The sequence below is a fragment of the Epithele typhae genome, assembly GCF_022376455.1.
Source record: "Epithele typhae strain CBS 203.58 chromosome Unknown BXZ73scaffold_2, whole genome shotgun sequence".
In the NCBI taxonomy this organism is placed as follows: domain Eukaryota; kingdom Fungi; phylum Basidiomycota; class Agaricomycetes; order Polyporales; family Epitheliaceae; genus Epithele; species Epithele typhae.
This window is the reverse complement of record NW_025954193.1, coordinates 483,092-498,244: the sequence shown is the minus strand read 5'-3', so window position 1 is coordinate 498,244 and position 15,153 is coordinate 483,092. Positions and strand designations below refer to the sequence as shown.

At 61.8% G+C, this 15,153-nt stretch overlaps 4 protein-coding genes across 4 annotated transcripts; 1 reads left to right on the top strand and 3 right to left on the bottom strand.

Moving 5' to 3' along the window:
- Positions 1-791: 791 nt before the first annotated feature.
- On the bottom strand, positions 792-3,449 carry BXZ73DRAFT_38982 (uncharacterized protein; the record flags this gene model as incomplete). Its single annotated transcript, XM_048018292.1, has 8 exons — positions 792-1,285; positions 1,345-1,450; positions 1,504-1,623; positions 1,671-1,896; positions 1,947-1,999; positions 2,052-2,345; positions 2,661-2,798; positions 2,913-3,449. The coding sequence occupies 8 exons, from the start codon at positions 3,447-3,449 to the stop codon at positions 792-794; spliced, it is 1,968 nt and encodes a 655-aa protein (XP_047883075.1).
- A 6,351-nt stretch (positions 3,450-9,800) lies between these two features.
- BXZ73DRAFT_96067 (uncharacterized protein) lies at positions 9,801-10,609 on the bottom strand (the record flags this gene model as incomplete). The annotated part of the gene is made up of 4 exons (XM_048026977.1): positions 9,801-9,889; positions 10,217-10,377; positions 10,438-10,499; positions 10,559-10,609. The coding sequence occupies 4 exons, from the start codon at positions 10,607-10,609 to the stop codon at positions 9,801-9,803; spliced, it is 363 nt and encodes a 120-aa protein (XP_047883074.1).
- Positions 10,610-11,198: 589 nt separating this feature from the next.
- BXZ73DRAFT_96066 (uncharacterized protein) lies at positions 11,199-11,564 on the bottom strand (the record flags this gene model as incomplete). The annotated part of the gene is made up of 3 exons (XM_048026976.1): positions 11,199-11,319; positions 11,387-11,451; positions 11,517-11,564. 3 exons carry the CDS (start codon positions 11,562-11,564, stop codon positions 11,199-11,201), a joined length of 234 nt encoding a protein of 77 aa, XP_047883073.1.
- Positions 11,565-12,417: 853 nt separating this feature from the next.
- On the top strand, positions 12,418-14,184 carry BXZ73DRAFT_38887 (Aldo/keto reductase; the record flags this gene model as incomplete). The annotated part of the gene is made up of 13 exons (XM_048018270.1): positions 12,418-12,517; positions 12,577-12,617; positions 12,674-12,759; positions 12,809-12,919; positions 12,976-13,061; positions 13,117-13,169; positions 13,221-13,275; positions 13,332-13,416; positions 13,443-13,478; positions 13,539-13,611; positions 13,670-13,811; positions 13,874-14,067; positions 14,131-14,184. The coding sequence occupies 13 exons, from the start codon at positions 12,418-12,420 to the stop codon at positions 14,182-14,184; spliced, it is 1,116 nt and encodes a 371-aa protein (XP_047883072.1).
- Between the last annotated feature and the right edge of the window lie 969 nt (positions 14,185-15,153).

Sequence of the window (15,153 nt, the reverse complement as noted above, 5' to 3'; positions counted from 1 at the left end):
CCTCCCCCGTGGCCGTTCGACACGCGCTCGCGCTCCTGCGCCCCCCCCCGCGTCCAGCTGTGCGCGCGCGCGAGAGCGCGGACTCCGAGCTTCGAGCTACGGCTTCAGCGCGCACTCTCGCCGCGAGGGCCTGCCTGCCTCCGTCGCCTCGTCTTCCGCGCGATCGTCGCCGATACGGTACGATGCGACACGATACGATGCGATACGACGATACGACGCGATGCGCGCAGACCCCGGCGTGGGCACGCGCGCCGCCGATCGCACCGTGCGCGCGCGCCGCCCACGAGGCGAGCCAGGGCCTGGAACGCGTGCGGGCCCGCGCGCACGCGTCCGAGCCCGACGGGCGTACATACGTGCACATAGTACGCCTCCCGGGCGGTGCTGCGCGCGGTGCCGATCTGCAACCTCGCCCGAGATTGCGGATCGTGCTCTTTCTCGCGCGCGGTCGGCTTCGGCTGTGCGTGTGTGAGGCCTCGAGGTGTGGGTGGACGACGAAAGCGAGGCGCGAAGCACGTGTCTATTGAATCATACAACCTGGCGGGGGGCGCGGTTCAGGCTAGAGTAGGTGGGGGACGCCCGCCAGAGGCGTGTCTGCTGCAAGGGGGATTATACACAGCAAGAGTAACGGGTACAGGTAGGCGAGCAGTACATATCGAATGCGCTTCAATATAAAGCTGTAACGAGGAAGAGGCAAAAGAGATGACGGGGCACCGGCTATGCCAACGTGCAAACGGACACGGGGGACAACAGAAGCTAATTTCATCAACAGCAAGTCCCGTCGACGCCGCCGCTCACTGCGGCGACGCCCGTGCGTGCGACGGAGGGTGCGACAGCCGCGCGTAGTCCCCGTTGTTGTATCCGCCCCGATCTGAAGGTGAGGGTGACAGCCACGGAGGCGGCGGAACGGGCGCCCCCACCGCGCTGTGCGGTGCAGACGGGGGGCCGTGAGGGGGAGGCATCATCTGGTGCACCGACGCCGACGACCCAGGTGGCGCGACGGGCATCAGCTGGTACGAGCCCGGGTGCGGAGGAGGTGGGCCACCGTGCATCGACGGGGGCTTCTGCTGCTCGTACGACGACTGCGGCGGTGGAGCCTGATGCGGCGGGGGCGGGAGCGAACCGTGGTTCTGCGACTGAGACGGCTCGCCATGGCCACCGTCACTGCTGTTGCCACCTGCGCCTCGTGCGGACGCCGTGGACGCGCGCAGCGTCTGGAGGTCGATAGGGGGAGCCTTCCCGTTCGCGTCCAGAGTCTTGTCGCGTTTTCGCATCAGCTTCGCATAGTCTGCGAGCGAGAAGACGTAAGAGGGGCAGAAAAGGCAAGGCGTTGCTGCGACGACTCACGCAGTCCACACGCGTTGCACAAGGTCCGAGCACCGTCCGGTCCACGCCGCCACTCTGGCGTCTCACGGATGTTGCACGAGTGACACTTGCCCGGCGGGGTTGCACGCTGGGGAGAAAAGTCAGCCTGTCTTGTCCACAGCGACTGCGGAATATACATACGCTTCGTTTGCGGTACTTGTTCTTCTGATGCACACCTGCTGCTCCGCCAGTGCTTGACTGCCTTTTGTTGCGGATGATCTGCATGTCTTGTTCGGCAGTAGACTGCGCCTGGTCGCCAAGCTGTCATTGAGCCCGATGCGTCTACAAAGAGCAGGTATCGCGCTCACCTCGTAATTGTTCACCGGCGACGGCTCGCCTTCCCTGCCCATATCTTCCCAGGGGCGCTTCGGGGGCCGATGCTCATCAGCGGGATTCGCCGCCACGGGATAGGCATCTCTGCGGGCGACGTCTTCGCCAGCATCCATCCGTCGCAGCTGTTCAATCAAGCGAACGACCTCATTCGCCCGGTGATTCATGTCTTGAATCTCCTGTTCCGGCGGCGCGTAGGACGGACTGGCGGCTGTTCTATCTGTCAGCAGCGGTTGCGTTCCCCTGAATCAAACGAATTACCATAGCGGTTCGCGAACATCATCAACGTCTGACAATGTTGAAGGATCTGCGGGCGGTGTTTCAGGACGACGTTAATTCAGAGAAGCCGAACCACAAACCTCATGCACGATGCCCTGGCGAGCGTTCGCCCGCTCGGCATCCCGCGGACTTGGAGTCAGGGGAGCCGGAGGGGGCGCCAGCGCAGTCGCGCGACTTGCGTAACCGTTGAACTGCTGGTGCTGGGGCGGTGGAGGTGGTGGGGCATGCCCAGGGGGCGGGTGCTGCTGCCAGTGCTCCACCGGCTGATGCGGCGGAGGGTAAGGACTGGGCGGAGGCTGAGGCTGCGCTTGGGCCTGATGGTGGGCTGGTTGATGAGGAGGGTGCGACGACTGATGAGAAGAGGGGTGCGACGGCTGATGAGGAGGGGGGTGTGACGACTGATGAGGAGGGGGGTGTGACGACTGATGAGGAGGGGGATGTGACGACTGGTGAGGAGGGGGGTGTGAGGATTGGTGAGTGGGCTGGTGAGAGGATTGGTGAGAAGGCTGGTGAGGAGGCTGGTGGGAAGGCTGGTGAGAAGGTGTGTGGGCAGGAGGATGTGGTGTAGAGTGCGCCGGCGCATGAGATGGCCCACTCTGCGGCGGAGGTTGGTGGTGGGCGGGTGGATGAGAGGGCGGTGGGGCTTGTTGATGCGGCTGTGGCGGGGGCGGAGGGTAGTGCCTCTGCACCATCTGCGGGGGTGGGTACGGCGCATATGTGGGGGGTTGTTGCGGAGGGTAGTGGGAGGGAGGCGGGTGCTGCAGGTGCTCCTGCGGTGGTGGTGCCGACGGCGGGGGCGCCTGGTGATGATACCCCGGAGGCGGAGCCTGCTGCTGTGGAGGGTACGTATATCCAGGCTATGAGGAAAATACCATTTCGAGGAGAAGAGCGCATCGACGACAGATGAGAATCGCAAACAGTTAGCGCCATCATGCTTTGACGCTCTTCACGGGAGAACTTATGCTTACGTGAGGGGGCTGCCTTGGGGAGGCGCTGACAGGCTGCTGGGGGCGGGACCTCTTGTCGGCAGGGTTCTCGGAGCGCGTCCCCGCCCCTACGCCGGGGTGAGGTGGCACGCTCGGGGGCGGTTGAGGCGGGGGTGGGCCCGAAGGCGCGTAAGACGCGTCAGACTTTGGGTGAGGCGCGTAGTGGGACTTGGGAGGCGCTTCGTGGGGCGGTGGCATGGGAGAATGCTGTGGGTGGGGGGGATGCTGGGGATGAGAGGGATGTTGCTGCGCGTGCGACGGGGCGTGCTGGGGGGGAGGCTGTTGCGCCGAGGGCGCAGGAGGACGGTTCCATGGGTCGTGCCTGGGTTGAGCGTGTTCGCCGCGTCTTTGTGAGCTGGATGTACCTTGGCCTTCGGGGCCTGGCGGGGGGAAGTTGAGGTCCTTGATGGACGGCAGGCGAACGCCAGGGTCTGAGGGGACAGGCGGAAGAGTGTGGTGGGGGTAGGGATAGGAGGGCGGGTGGGAGGACATGGGGGCGGCGAAGGAGGGGAGGAGAACGAGCTTGAGTATATCTCCTGTATCTCCCGATTCGTCCGGATCTGGTCGACAATCGGAGCCCGCCGAAAAGGGCAGGCGCGCGGTGGCGATCGAGGCGGACGGGGAGAGTTCAGAGGACGCAGGAGACGCAGGAGAGGGGGCGGCGGAGAGAGCAGCAGGCGTTTGGGCGCAGCGAGAGCAGAGCGGACGAGCGAGGCGGACGGGACGGGGAATCGAAGAGGGGGAAGGAGGAGGATGGAAACAAGGAGGAGGGCCGGCCGGCTAACTAGATCACCAAACCAATCTGAGCGGAGTCTGAATCTGCGCCGGGGAAATAACGTGTGGAATTTCGCAGAACAGCCGCCGAGGCGCGAGTCTGCCCCCCGCTCGCGCCGACCCGCCCCGCGCACCTGCCGCGGCCGTCGAGGGTGGTTGGAGGACGGTGCGTGGACGGGCGAGAGGGCTGAGGGCGGCAGCGTCGAGGAGGAGTGGCGATGGCGGACGAGATCCTCATCACCAATCTCGAGAACCGGAGCGGCCGGGAATCTGTCGTGCCCGATACAAGATCCCCTGGGGACGCCCCCGTACGTAACCGTCACCCACCGCGGCGAGACGGGCGAATCGCGCGAGCAGACAGTGCCATCGACAACGTCTCCCTTCACGGTCAGCTGGAGCGGCTGTGAGCGCGCGTCGGTCGAGAGCACAGGCCGGGACGTCGTTGGAAGACGGACGAGGCACAGAGGCGGGGCAGGGCCCCGGAGGAGAGGGCGCACCGGCGCACCGGCCGTGGAGGGCGGCGAATCGCGGGGCAGCTGGTCCCTGGACGCCGGTGCCTGATGCGGTTGGCACCAGTCAAGCTGACTAATAGCACGCAATCTTGATTCGGCAGATCACCCTCTCGTTCGGGTCTCGCCTCCACCCCGTCATCCGTCGCCTGGATCGCCCTCCGCCAGGCATGTCTGTGGGGGATACAGCAAGCAGAACAGGTCACCGTCGCGGACCACGGGGACCACGGGGGCAGGGCGGGGCGCACGCGGGTCGCCAACGGTGTCCTCGTGTGTTTTACGACAAGACCCTGGGGCGACTACGGCCAGGGAGCCTAAGCCTCATCCGGCACGCTATGATCTTGCCCGAAACAGCGCGGCCGCGCATCTGCCTGAGCCTCACCCGATCGCCCACCGTCCCTCGCGGACCGCGCACATGACCCCGCGACTTGCCGCCTGCCCGTCAGCCCGCGCTCGCCCTGGGTGCGCGCCGGGCAGGCGACCTCGGGCAGCGGCTCTGGAGAGAGCGGGGCGCGGGCGACGAACCTCAGTGGAGAGCACGGGCGGGGGCGTCGCGCTGGCACGGAGCGCGGATCGGGGAGTGGCGTGCAGATTGCCTTGCGAGAAGGATGGACACGTGCGGCCGAGCTTCGCGGCGTGTCCGCCACAAGCCCCATCGCCGGGCCCCCTCCGCCATTTCGCGTGCATGGGCGGCCGCCGCGTTCCGTCCACGCGCGCTCTCCGACGCTCCTCCTCCTCCTCCCGCGAGCGCGTTACGTAACGAGGCTCGTCCCGCCGCGGCTCCAGTTTCGACGTCCAGAAGCCTCCGCCCGTCGCCAGTGGCCACCCGCGTCCCGTCCCTGTCTTCTCCGCCCGCCTCCCCACCGACCCTCGCCTCCGCTTCTGTCCTCCGCTTCCCACCGCACCAGCCTGCCCAAGCTCGGTGCCCACGCCGAGGCTCCAGAGCCAAGGCCCGCTCGAGGCCTCCCGCCGTTTCCAGCGAGAACCGTCGCCCGCCCTGGCCACCCCGTCCGCCGCTCTCCTGGCGCACACGCGCGCAGAAAATTGGGCGGCGAGACCGTGATCGCAACCCGCACGCGCCCTGCCCACGGGGGCGGTGACCGACCCGACGCCCAGGGCCCCGCGCCGTTGGCGAGTCGACCCCGAACAAAAAGAGCTCCCGCCTGCCGCTTCGCCTACGCGATTGCCGCAGATTCGCCTCCGACCTGGCGGTGCGTGCGTCAGACGGAGGGACAAGCGCGGACGCGGGATGCTCATTGTCCGCGCTCTCAGGTGCTCGACGGCGGACGCGTTGACCGAGGCCGCGACGACGACGACGACGCGTTGCGACCTCACCTCTGCCGTGCGGGCTGAGGCGAGTCCATCACAAATGTCGTCCGTGCTCGTTCGCTAACTCCCGCTCGGCAGCGTCGCCCCGACGCGTGCGGATTGTCGAGCGGAGCAAAGCTCTTCGCCTGGCCACCCTCGCAATCTTCCCATAATGAAACCGACCCAGGAGTCAGAGTTATTCCACGGACTGGCCCCGCCAATCGGTGTCACCGTGTTCCCCATCGCATCTGCCGTTCGGGATGCCCGACGACAACGCCCCAACCGACCAACAAACCCGCGACAAAAGCCAATCTGCGACGCACGTCAGCCCGCTGCGATCCGCCAGCGAACAAATGAACGCCAGCGCCGCCACGCGCGCACCGTGCGTGTCGCCCCGCCGTCACCGATTGGCTTCCACCGCGTCCGCTCCCGAGCCTCGAGTGCCTGGCGAATCTGATTGTTGATTCCGGCAGTTGATTGTGCACGGGCGGGGGCTCGCGTGGCGAGCCCACGCCTCGGTCGAGCGCGCTCGCGGAGGACCTCCACCCATGACTCGTGAGCGTTGAGGAAGGCAGCTGCGGCGACGGCGCGTGGGCTATCGCGCTCGCCGCGTGGTGGGGCACACCGCACGAAGCGCGTGCGCCACGATGGGGCCGCAGGGCCTCGTGGCTACCCACCTCGTCTCTTCCCTCGGGAGCTATCGTGTCTTCAGGGCGAAGACGACCTGCGGACGACACGGCTTCCAGGTCAATGCGGTCCGTCTTGCTGCTTGCCGTGACCGCCGCACTCACCGGCCGACAATCCAACAGATCTGCCCGCGGGCTTGTCAGAGCGTCTCATCAATCCACGGCATCGTTACAAGCTCGCACTCAATCGGGAGAATTGGGCTGCCTTTTGCCTGCGCGGTGGCACCGTCTTCCTTTTCCCGCAGATGGCTCGTAAGCCCTTTTTTGTTGTCCCCGCCCACACGCCCATTGTTCATACCGTTTCGGGTGAACGTTCCTGTCCATAACGGTTCCGGCACCGCGACGCTTCTGCGGATGCTGATCTTGATCCCAGACGCGCCCCAGCCAGCCTTGGCACCGCCTACACCCTGAAGGCCTGAACACCGCACCTCCATCTCTCGCCTCATCCCCGGCCGCAACACGCCGCAAACGGCAATGCCGAGAGGCGAACACCGTTTCAAGTGCCTGCCGTCCATCGGTGCGTCCCGCCCACCTCGCTCTTCGAAGCTCTCTCCTTCTCTCCTCTCCTTCTCATGACATGAAAAACTTCCGCCGCGCCCCACCGGCCGGCTCACGCACTTCTCGCCCCACCACACTGCACCGCACCGCCCGGCGCAGGCGCAGGAAGTTTGAAAACGAGCGTCGCGGGAGGCGGCGTGCCGCGCGCGGTCGCCATTAATAAATAGCGGGCGACAGAGGGGGTGGCCAAGCACTGGCCGGCGGACGCGTGGCGGGGCCCCCCCTCCCCCGCGCCGCGCCGCAACGGCGTGGGCCGTGCGCGGGGGTCGGCCTAGGTCCGTCCGCCGGGATGTTTAGGCAGTGGGAAGGACGGAGCACTTCCGGGCCTGCGTGCAAACGGCGCGCGCGGGCTTGCGGGGGTGGTCTGTATTTGCCAGGCCGCGTCGTTCCTGCGCCGTCCACTTGGTGCGCGGACAGGCTCCAGCCGCGCCCTCGGGGATGTGCGCAGCCGTGCCCTGGATGCCGTATACATAGCGGCGAACACATGCGCGCAAGGAAATAACGGCGCGCGGTTGTTTTTTGAGGCTGAATACACGAGGTCGGTCGAACGCGAACGCGACGTTATCTCGGCGGAGGGATACACCCAGCCCCTGTTCTAGGCCTGCTTGCTCTCGGGCTCTGACCCGAAAAAACGTTTGCGAGGACGATGCCGTATGTGCAGTATGATGCGTCGCGGCCTCGGATCGGAGGGGGAAACGTTTGCGAGGTCGCCTGCGGCCACAGCCCCGGTATTCTTCAACACTGGCAGGCGCACGACCTATCCATTCCCACGACGATATGTTGACATGGAACCGTCGGTGTTGGCATAGAAGAAGAGACTTGGCCGTCGGCACCATTGAATAGGTGATGTAGACGAGACATACTTGCAACTGTACGTACTACGCTCGCCTCGAGATTGGCGAGGATGTGCGGACCTGGGAAGAAGGGGTTTGTGCCTCGGTGTTGGCTCCGTGGTTGGTGACGGTGGTATCGTTGTTGCCCGACCTCCTGGTTAGGGCAGGTAGGAATGAAAAATAGCATGAACGGACCATGGGATAGGACCCCCGAAAGCGCCTATAGTAGGCCCGCCGCTAGACGCCCACTTTTTCGACTTTCATGTCCGGACAATTTGGGGGTCGGTGTCCGGACAAACCGGCGACCATCCGGGCGCGGGTCCCCACCGTGTCCGGACTTTCGGCGGTCATATAGGCATGTAAGGACGCTTGTATTCGTGCAAAAACCGTGTTTTCTGAGCATACATGTACTCTTTCATGCTGACTCTCTTCAAAAAAGGACGCATTACTCCTCCATCGCATCGTTGACGTTGTCGACGGCGTGTTGGCCCTTTAGATATGGTGTTTTCACTGTTACCTATGAGACTGGATGCAGTGTCTCCCTTCCAGCGCACTTGTCGCTCACTGCCAGTGCCCGCTCCACAGTCTATACCCTGCTCACACTACGTGGTAGTACTTGGCCAGGATCTGGCTTCGCAACGACTTGTGACCGGCCGATCTTGAGTCGTCCTGTGTGTCGGCGATCAAGCTTCGTGTGTGCACTCCATGTGCCTCTTGCCAGTTGACGAGATGCTTGAGCTCGAGTTGTGTTGCCTTCAAGACTGGAAGAGAGAGGGAAGGGAAGGGGGCTGGACTAGAGTGGACTGAGATCTTGTCGCGACGAGTGCAACGTCGGAAGAGGGGCAGTGGCCACAATGTTCTCCTCCTCCGCGTCCTCCGCATTGCCCACCTCCTCCGGCTCGTCCGCCTCCGCGTCGTCCACTTCTGCGCGTGTCGCCCACCTCTACACTGTCCACCGCATCGCCTGCCTCTGCCCGCCTCGCTCGCCTCGCTCGCCTCGTCCTCGCCCTCCTCCGCAGATATCGCCCGCATCCGCATCGCCCTCCTCCGCCCGCGCTGCCCTCCTCTGCCCGTCATCCTCCTCTGCCCGTGCTGCTCCCCTCCACATGCCGAGTCCGCGCGCGTTGCCCACCTCCTCCGTGTGCGTCGCCCGCATCCGCGCTGCCCTCCTTCGCCTCCGCCTCCTCCTCCCGCGAGCACTCGGCGTCACTCTCTTCTGTGTTGCCCTTCTCCGCGCGTGTCGCCCCTCCGCGTCGCCTACCTGCGCAGTGCGCGTCACCCGCCTGCGCATCGTCCGCCTCCTCCGCCAGCGTATCACCCACCCCGTCGCCCTCTCTCTGCGTCGCCCTCCTCTGCGTCACCCTCCTTCACTTCCGCGTTGTCGCGGGGCCACGGCGAGCTACTGTGGCCCCATTCTTACTTGCTAGCACTCCTTTGTAATAGCTTAATGACAAATACATTTTAATCACTAACCATGTACAAAAAGTGTGGTCTGGAACAAAGAGGGAGGTGAGCTCACTGTCGGAGACGGTGAGCTCGGGCGGCAGGGCCCGAGGCGCCGGTTTTCGGACATGTCGGGGCAGCGTCGCGCCCGTGTGGCCGGCCCGCGGCGGGCAGCGGCGACGTAGCTACGTATGTAGTCCATCCCATAAAAAGTCGATTAAAGCGAGCATTAATTGGAATTGTAGGATTGTTATTTGGATCATCAATGTCTGGATAGATTATCTACAACGAATGGTAGTGCCCTCTGCCAGCCTCCGGAGTCCGGACCCTCCCGAAGCATGTCCGGATTCCCGACAGTCCCCGAAGCCGCCCTCGGCCCATGTCCGGAAAATCGGCGGCCAGGTCGTCAAGAAAGGCCCTTCCGGTGTCCGGATCACGCCTAGTCCTAGGGCCAAAAATCGTCGATCCGTGTCCGGATGACCGGCGGGCCTACTATAGGCGCTTTCGGGGGTCCTCATGGGATTCGATCTTCCATTTCCCGGCCCGGCCGCATCCGGGCCCGACAACGCCGCCTTTGTCTCTTCCGATTGCGTTCAGCAACCAATATACGTCGCGCATGGAGTAAGATACGCCAAAACATGTTGAAAGACGTGGCACTTCACTACATCGAGAGTCTCTCTGACAGAATCGCCATCCACCTCGTCTCGCTCGCCCCTTGAACATCAAAACACCTTAGTAGCGGTGGTCGTCGTCGTCGTCGTCGTCGTCGTCGTCGTCGTCGTCGTCGTCGTCGTCGCGTCGTACATAGCCCCGATACTGTCCTCGAGCCCGTGCAGGTCGTACCTCCGTCCTGCCGCTCCTCCGGGTGATAACCGCCGCCGCTGCCGCCGCCGCCGCCGCCGTGCTCGTACTCGCGTGATTCGTTCGGAGCACCGGCTTCGTAGTAGTGGGGTGGGTCGTGCGAATCTTCATCATCTTCGAGCCTCTCGCTTGACTCGGTCCTCAGGCCTCAAGGCCTCAGGCATCGCCGCGTACTCGCTCGAAAACTCGCTAGGTTCAAGGTACTCGAGCTTGGTTGCTGGGCTCTGTTGTCATCCCAGGCTCGACCGTAGTTTACTCCCTTCGTACACACGTAGCGTACCGCCTACCATAGGGCTCGGCTCCGACAGGTGTAAAGTAACGGGAACGCCACAACACAAACAACATGTACTCCGTGATCGCGCGGTTGAGGGGGGTGTATCGTGCGTATCCATCCCCGGAGTTATAGTACCGTGACTGGTCGGTGTTCTGATAGTAGTAGCTACCATCCCTACGCGCCAAGGACGCCAATGAGCGACTGAACGCGAGAGGGCTAGAGCAAGAAACGTACCTATTGCTGTAATGATATCCGGTGTTGCCATCTTCATCGACACGGGTGTCCCATCTGTTACCCTGTCCGTGTGACGGCCAAATCAGCTTCGTCCAAAGGGCGACACAGTGCATATTCGTACCTCAGAGTTCGTGCCATGGCCGGTGATCGCGGCGTCTTTGTAGCGCGACATGTTGGTGGCGGAAGGCTTGAGGCAGCGCACCATCCGCCTGTCTTCTTATATCACCACCGGCTTTACGTGCCCTTCGACCAAACCTTGTTAATAATCGTCTGGCACCAACCGCGTGCGACGTGTGCTGCGGCATTGAGCTGACCCATGCGAGAAGACCTTGGGCGCCAGAAGACGTGTGCTAACGCGTCCACAGATAACGCGTGAGGCCTGGTGCCCACTGCGGCTACTATGGGATACAGCACGCGCATATGTGACACATAGGGATTGAAAGGATGTAATAATAATAACAACTATGGGATACAGCAGGCGGTTAGGCTCGATCATCCAGCCGTTTTCGTCGTCCCTCCTCAACGGCTGGCCAATGATCGAGCCTTGTGCAGTCCAAGACAGATCCGGAGTCGCTGTACGGTCCGTCGACGAGCCGGGTTCGGAGAGAACTGGCTTACATCTCACCGTGAAAGATGGCCACTTGCAATATACCATCGAGTGCAGCAGTTAGCGGCGTTCCAAAACATTCATTATCGCACCAGACCCCATCGGGTGTCAAGACTTCCCCGCTGAGTACAGATACATATGTTCCCGAAGATTACTACTTCTTCGAGCCGTAGTACTGCTTGGTGGAACCGTCCGAAGACTTGTACTGAGCGTAGCCATCCCCGCTGTTGTAGTACCGAGAACCATCGGTGTTCCGGTAGTAGTAGCTACCGTCCCTGCAACAAAGGCGGATCAGACATCGACGCGGAATGGAGCGCGACCGGCGCGAGTGTCAGTACATACTGGTTGGAGTAGTGATAGCCGGAACCGCCAGTGTTGCTGTCGACACGGGTGTCCCAGTTGTTCCCCTATACGCATCGTGGACGCGTGAGCGAATTGAGGATGTCTGGGAAGCAAAGTGTGGCACACGCACCTGAGTGTTGGTGCCGTGGTTGGTGACGGTGTCGTTGTTGCGAGGCATGGTGATGAGAGTGTGAGTGAGTGTTGGGAGAGATAGGAGTAAAGGAATGGGGCATGCCGACCTGTAGCTGAGCCTCTTTATACCGCCCCCTTTACCGCAGCACACGGCCCGACCTGACCTCCGCCGCTGCCCCAACGATCTCGTCGTCGTCCGATCAAGGTGCTAGAAACATCGCCGCGTGTCTACCGCAGTGGAGTGTGACCGAAAGCGTGTCAAGTGGTCTCGTGTATAGCACGCTGACAGATGTAAAGGTGTCAGCCTCTGTCAGGGGTGGCATGGTCGCCTCGCGATCGACGCGTCCCGGTAGATCATGATGAGATCCACCGCGTCAACAGTAACAAACAGCGCGTCTGTGGCTGGGTTTGGCGCCTGTTGGGCTGCGAGGATGAGAGCTTGAGACGCGCAACGACAGCCGGAGCCTGTACCCACAGGCTGTCTCAGCTCCACTTCATCGAGTCCCATCCGTGTCTCTGGATCTTCACTCGCACACATCAGCGTTGGAATGGAGTTAATCTTGGAAGCGTCTCCCTACGCCCAGCGACGAATCAATGTGCTATCGCGATCGGGACGGAAAACGGAGGCCCGTAAAGGGGTCAGATGACGCCATTCCCCTGGCCAATGCGCGTGGTGCATGGGGGGCGAAGAGAGACGGTAACCCGAGATGCCCTCGCGCGCTACGACGCAGGTGAGTGTATGCACATATCGCTCCAGACTATCATCGGCAGCCCGGCACGACCAATTGTATCCCAGGCGTGTCGTATAAAGCGTTGTGGCACCGCGCCCCGAGCTTTCGCCTTTTGCTCCCTCACCTCCCTCTCATCCGCACTCACCAGTCGGCCCAGAGCCATTTGCGATGTCTCAACCCGAGTACTTGCCGTACGAAACCAAGGGCATGCCGTTCAGGCTGCTCGGGAATAGTGGTCTCCGTGTCCCAATATTTTCTCTTGGCGGATGTGAGTTCTTCTCGATCTTGGGTTTCTTTACTTCGGTGTTAAGATGGCGCAACCGCAAGGGGTGACGATTGGTGGGTCCGTGAAAGGCGACCTAGTCAAGGTGTGTAGTTTTAAACATGTCGATCGACATCGAGGAACTCAAGCAGCGCTCTCTAGGACATCATGAAGACTGCCTGGGACAACGGCATCAACATGTTTGACTGCGCAGAGTCGTACGCCGGCGGACAGTCCGAGATAGAGATGTGAGTCCATCGAGCACTTCATCTGCTCAGCATTGTCAATGCCATCCAGGGGGCGCGTGATCAAGGAGCTGAACCTGCGCCGGTCCGACTTTATCATCACTACCAAGATCTTCTGGGGAACCCGTCGCGGTCCCAACGACATGGGTCTCTCTCGCAAGCAGTGAGTTAGTCGCGATGGCTATGAGTATATTTTCCAGATGACGTATGCGCTCTCAGCATCATCGAGGGAACGAAGGAATCGCTGGCGCGCCTCCAGCTCGATTACGTCGATGTCGTTTTCGCCCACCGCGCAGACCACACGGGTGAGCATATTTGTCTTGTACACAACCGAAACACCGATACGATCAACTTTACTAGTGCCGATGGAAGAAGTCGTTCGTGCATTCAACTGGGTCGTTGACAAGGGTTACGTGAGTGCCCCGCTTGGCCCCCGTAGACAATGTCTCAGCCCGCCCGCGTAGGCTCTGTACTGGGCCACTTCCGAATGGTCGTCGCAGGAGATCGAAGAGGCGCACCGTATGTCCACGTCCTTTGGACTCGTCTACTCGTCTATTGCGCTAATACAAGCTCAGATATCGCGACACGACTTAACCTCATTGGACCCATTGCCGAGCAGTGCTCCCACAGGCACGTATCATGCATTCTTTGCCTCCTCAAGTTTTAGTTGGTGACATCTTGTTCAGCATGCTCCACCGTGAGCGCCCGGAGCGGGAATATGCGTATGTCGGCTTATTTGTCGCAGCGCTCAACCACTAACCCTATAGGATTGCATACACAAGCCCTCTGTACCGCAAGTACCATCTCGGCACTACCGTCTTCTCTGCCCTTGCGCAAGGAATTCTCACCGGGAAGGTATGTCTTCCTATATTTTCTCCACAACCCAGATGCTCAGACTCAACTTGATTGTTAGTACAACGACGGTATCCCACAGGGCTCTCGTCTGGATATAGAGCAGGAGGAGCAATTCAAGGAAAAAGCGAAGTGGCTACAGTCTGCCGAAGGGCAGAAGCAGATTGAAACGGTCAGGAAGTTGACCGCCTTTGCCGAGAGCGGTGCGAACCTTTTCCGACGATGAGCTCAAACGTCGTTGCTGATGAATCTACTCCACACTTAGAGCTCAAGTGCAAGGTCTCCCACCTGGCGCTCGCGTGGATCGCAGCCAACCCCCACACTTCCACTGTGATCCTTGGCGCATCGAAGCCCGAACAAGTCCTCGACAACCTCGAGGCTCTCAAGGTCATTCCTCGGTTGACGCCCGAAGTCCTCGAGAAGATCGAGAAGATCCTCGACAACAAGCCTGCGGCTTGGGTACGTTGTCGACATCTACCTGCCCCCACCGAATATCCAGTTCGTTGACCGACTATCATGTAGCCCATCTACGGTCGCCCGGCCCTGGACCCTATTCAGAAGTGGCGTGAGATCTGAATGGCAGCGATCGATAGATGTAGTAAGTGTGTTCACATTCGATTTTCCTGCCCTCTCCACTGACGCGTGGGCTCGATAGGATGTTTGAACTGAATGTACTTTTTCCTGGTTGCTCCCATGCACTCCGGCACCGGTCTGGGGATCTCCGACCCCGGCGTCGTTATCTCTTGTCTTATCTGCGCCCTCGACGTTACGAGCTAACGACCACGCTGCGCTGGGTTCGATGCGTCTTCTCACACTCCGCGATAGTTGACACGCAGCACATGCAGCAATCAGGTCCGGTTGCAGTGGAACTCTCGCATTTACGGCACTCGGTTCCGCCGCCCCCTCGTCATCACACCGTGGTCCGCGGAAATGCTCTTATATCCACTTCTAACCCGGATGTCAATTCTGAGGGGACGGCATCGGTGACGGCATTTTGCGCATGTAGTCTACACTCAAAGTTCAAGGATACTGACTTCGCCGCAACCCTGGACGTTGGCCATGTTCATCACGGACGAAGTACACCCCATGCCCGGGCTTTGTGCCCATAGTGTCGGCCTTTCGATCGTCACTCCCCGCCGTCGGGCCATTCTTGAACTGCGCCACATTGCGATAAGTATTTGTGTCGACCTCACCTCATGCGCAATCAATCACATGTGAACTCACTCACGTGTCCATCGTCATGCGTCCCTTCGGTGCGTCGCAAGCTGACTCCCAAGTACTACCACAGCTACGCGCCGGTCGCCCAGCAGTTGAACTCCCTTGGCAGCCCACCGCTGCGTCACGGCCTCAGAATACGCATATCTCTGATACGCTTCTCTTGCGCGCGCGCGCGCGCACGCTAGCCCTCCGGCCCCAGGGATAACGATCACAGGTGGGCACTACAGATTCAGGCGCCTCCCAATGCTCACCATGGCAGACTCCAGGAATCCAGAGCCGCATGGGCGACGCCAGGCACCCACGTGCACGCTGTACCGCCGCCGCCCG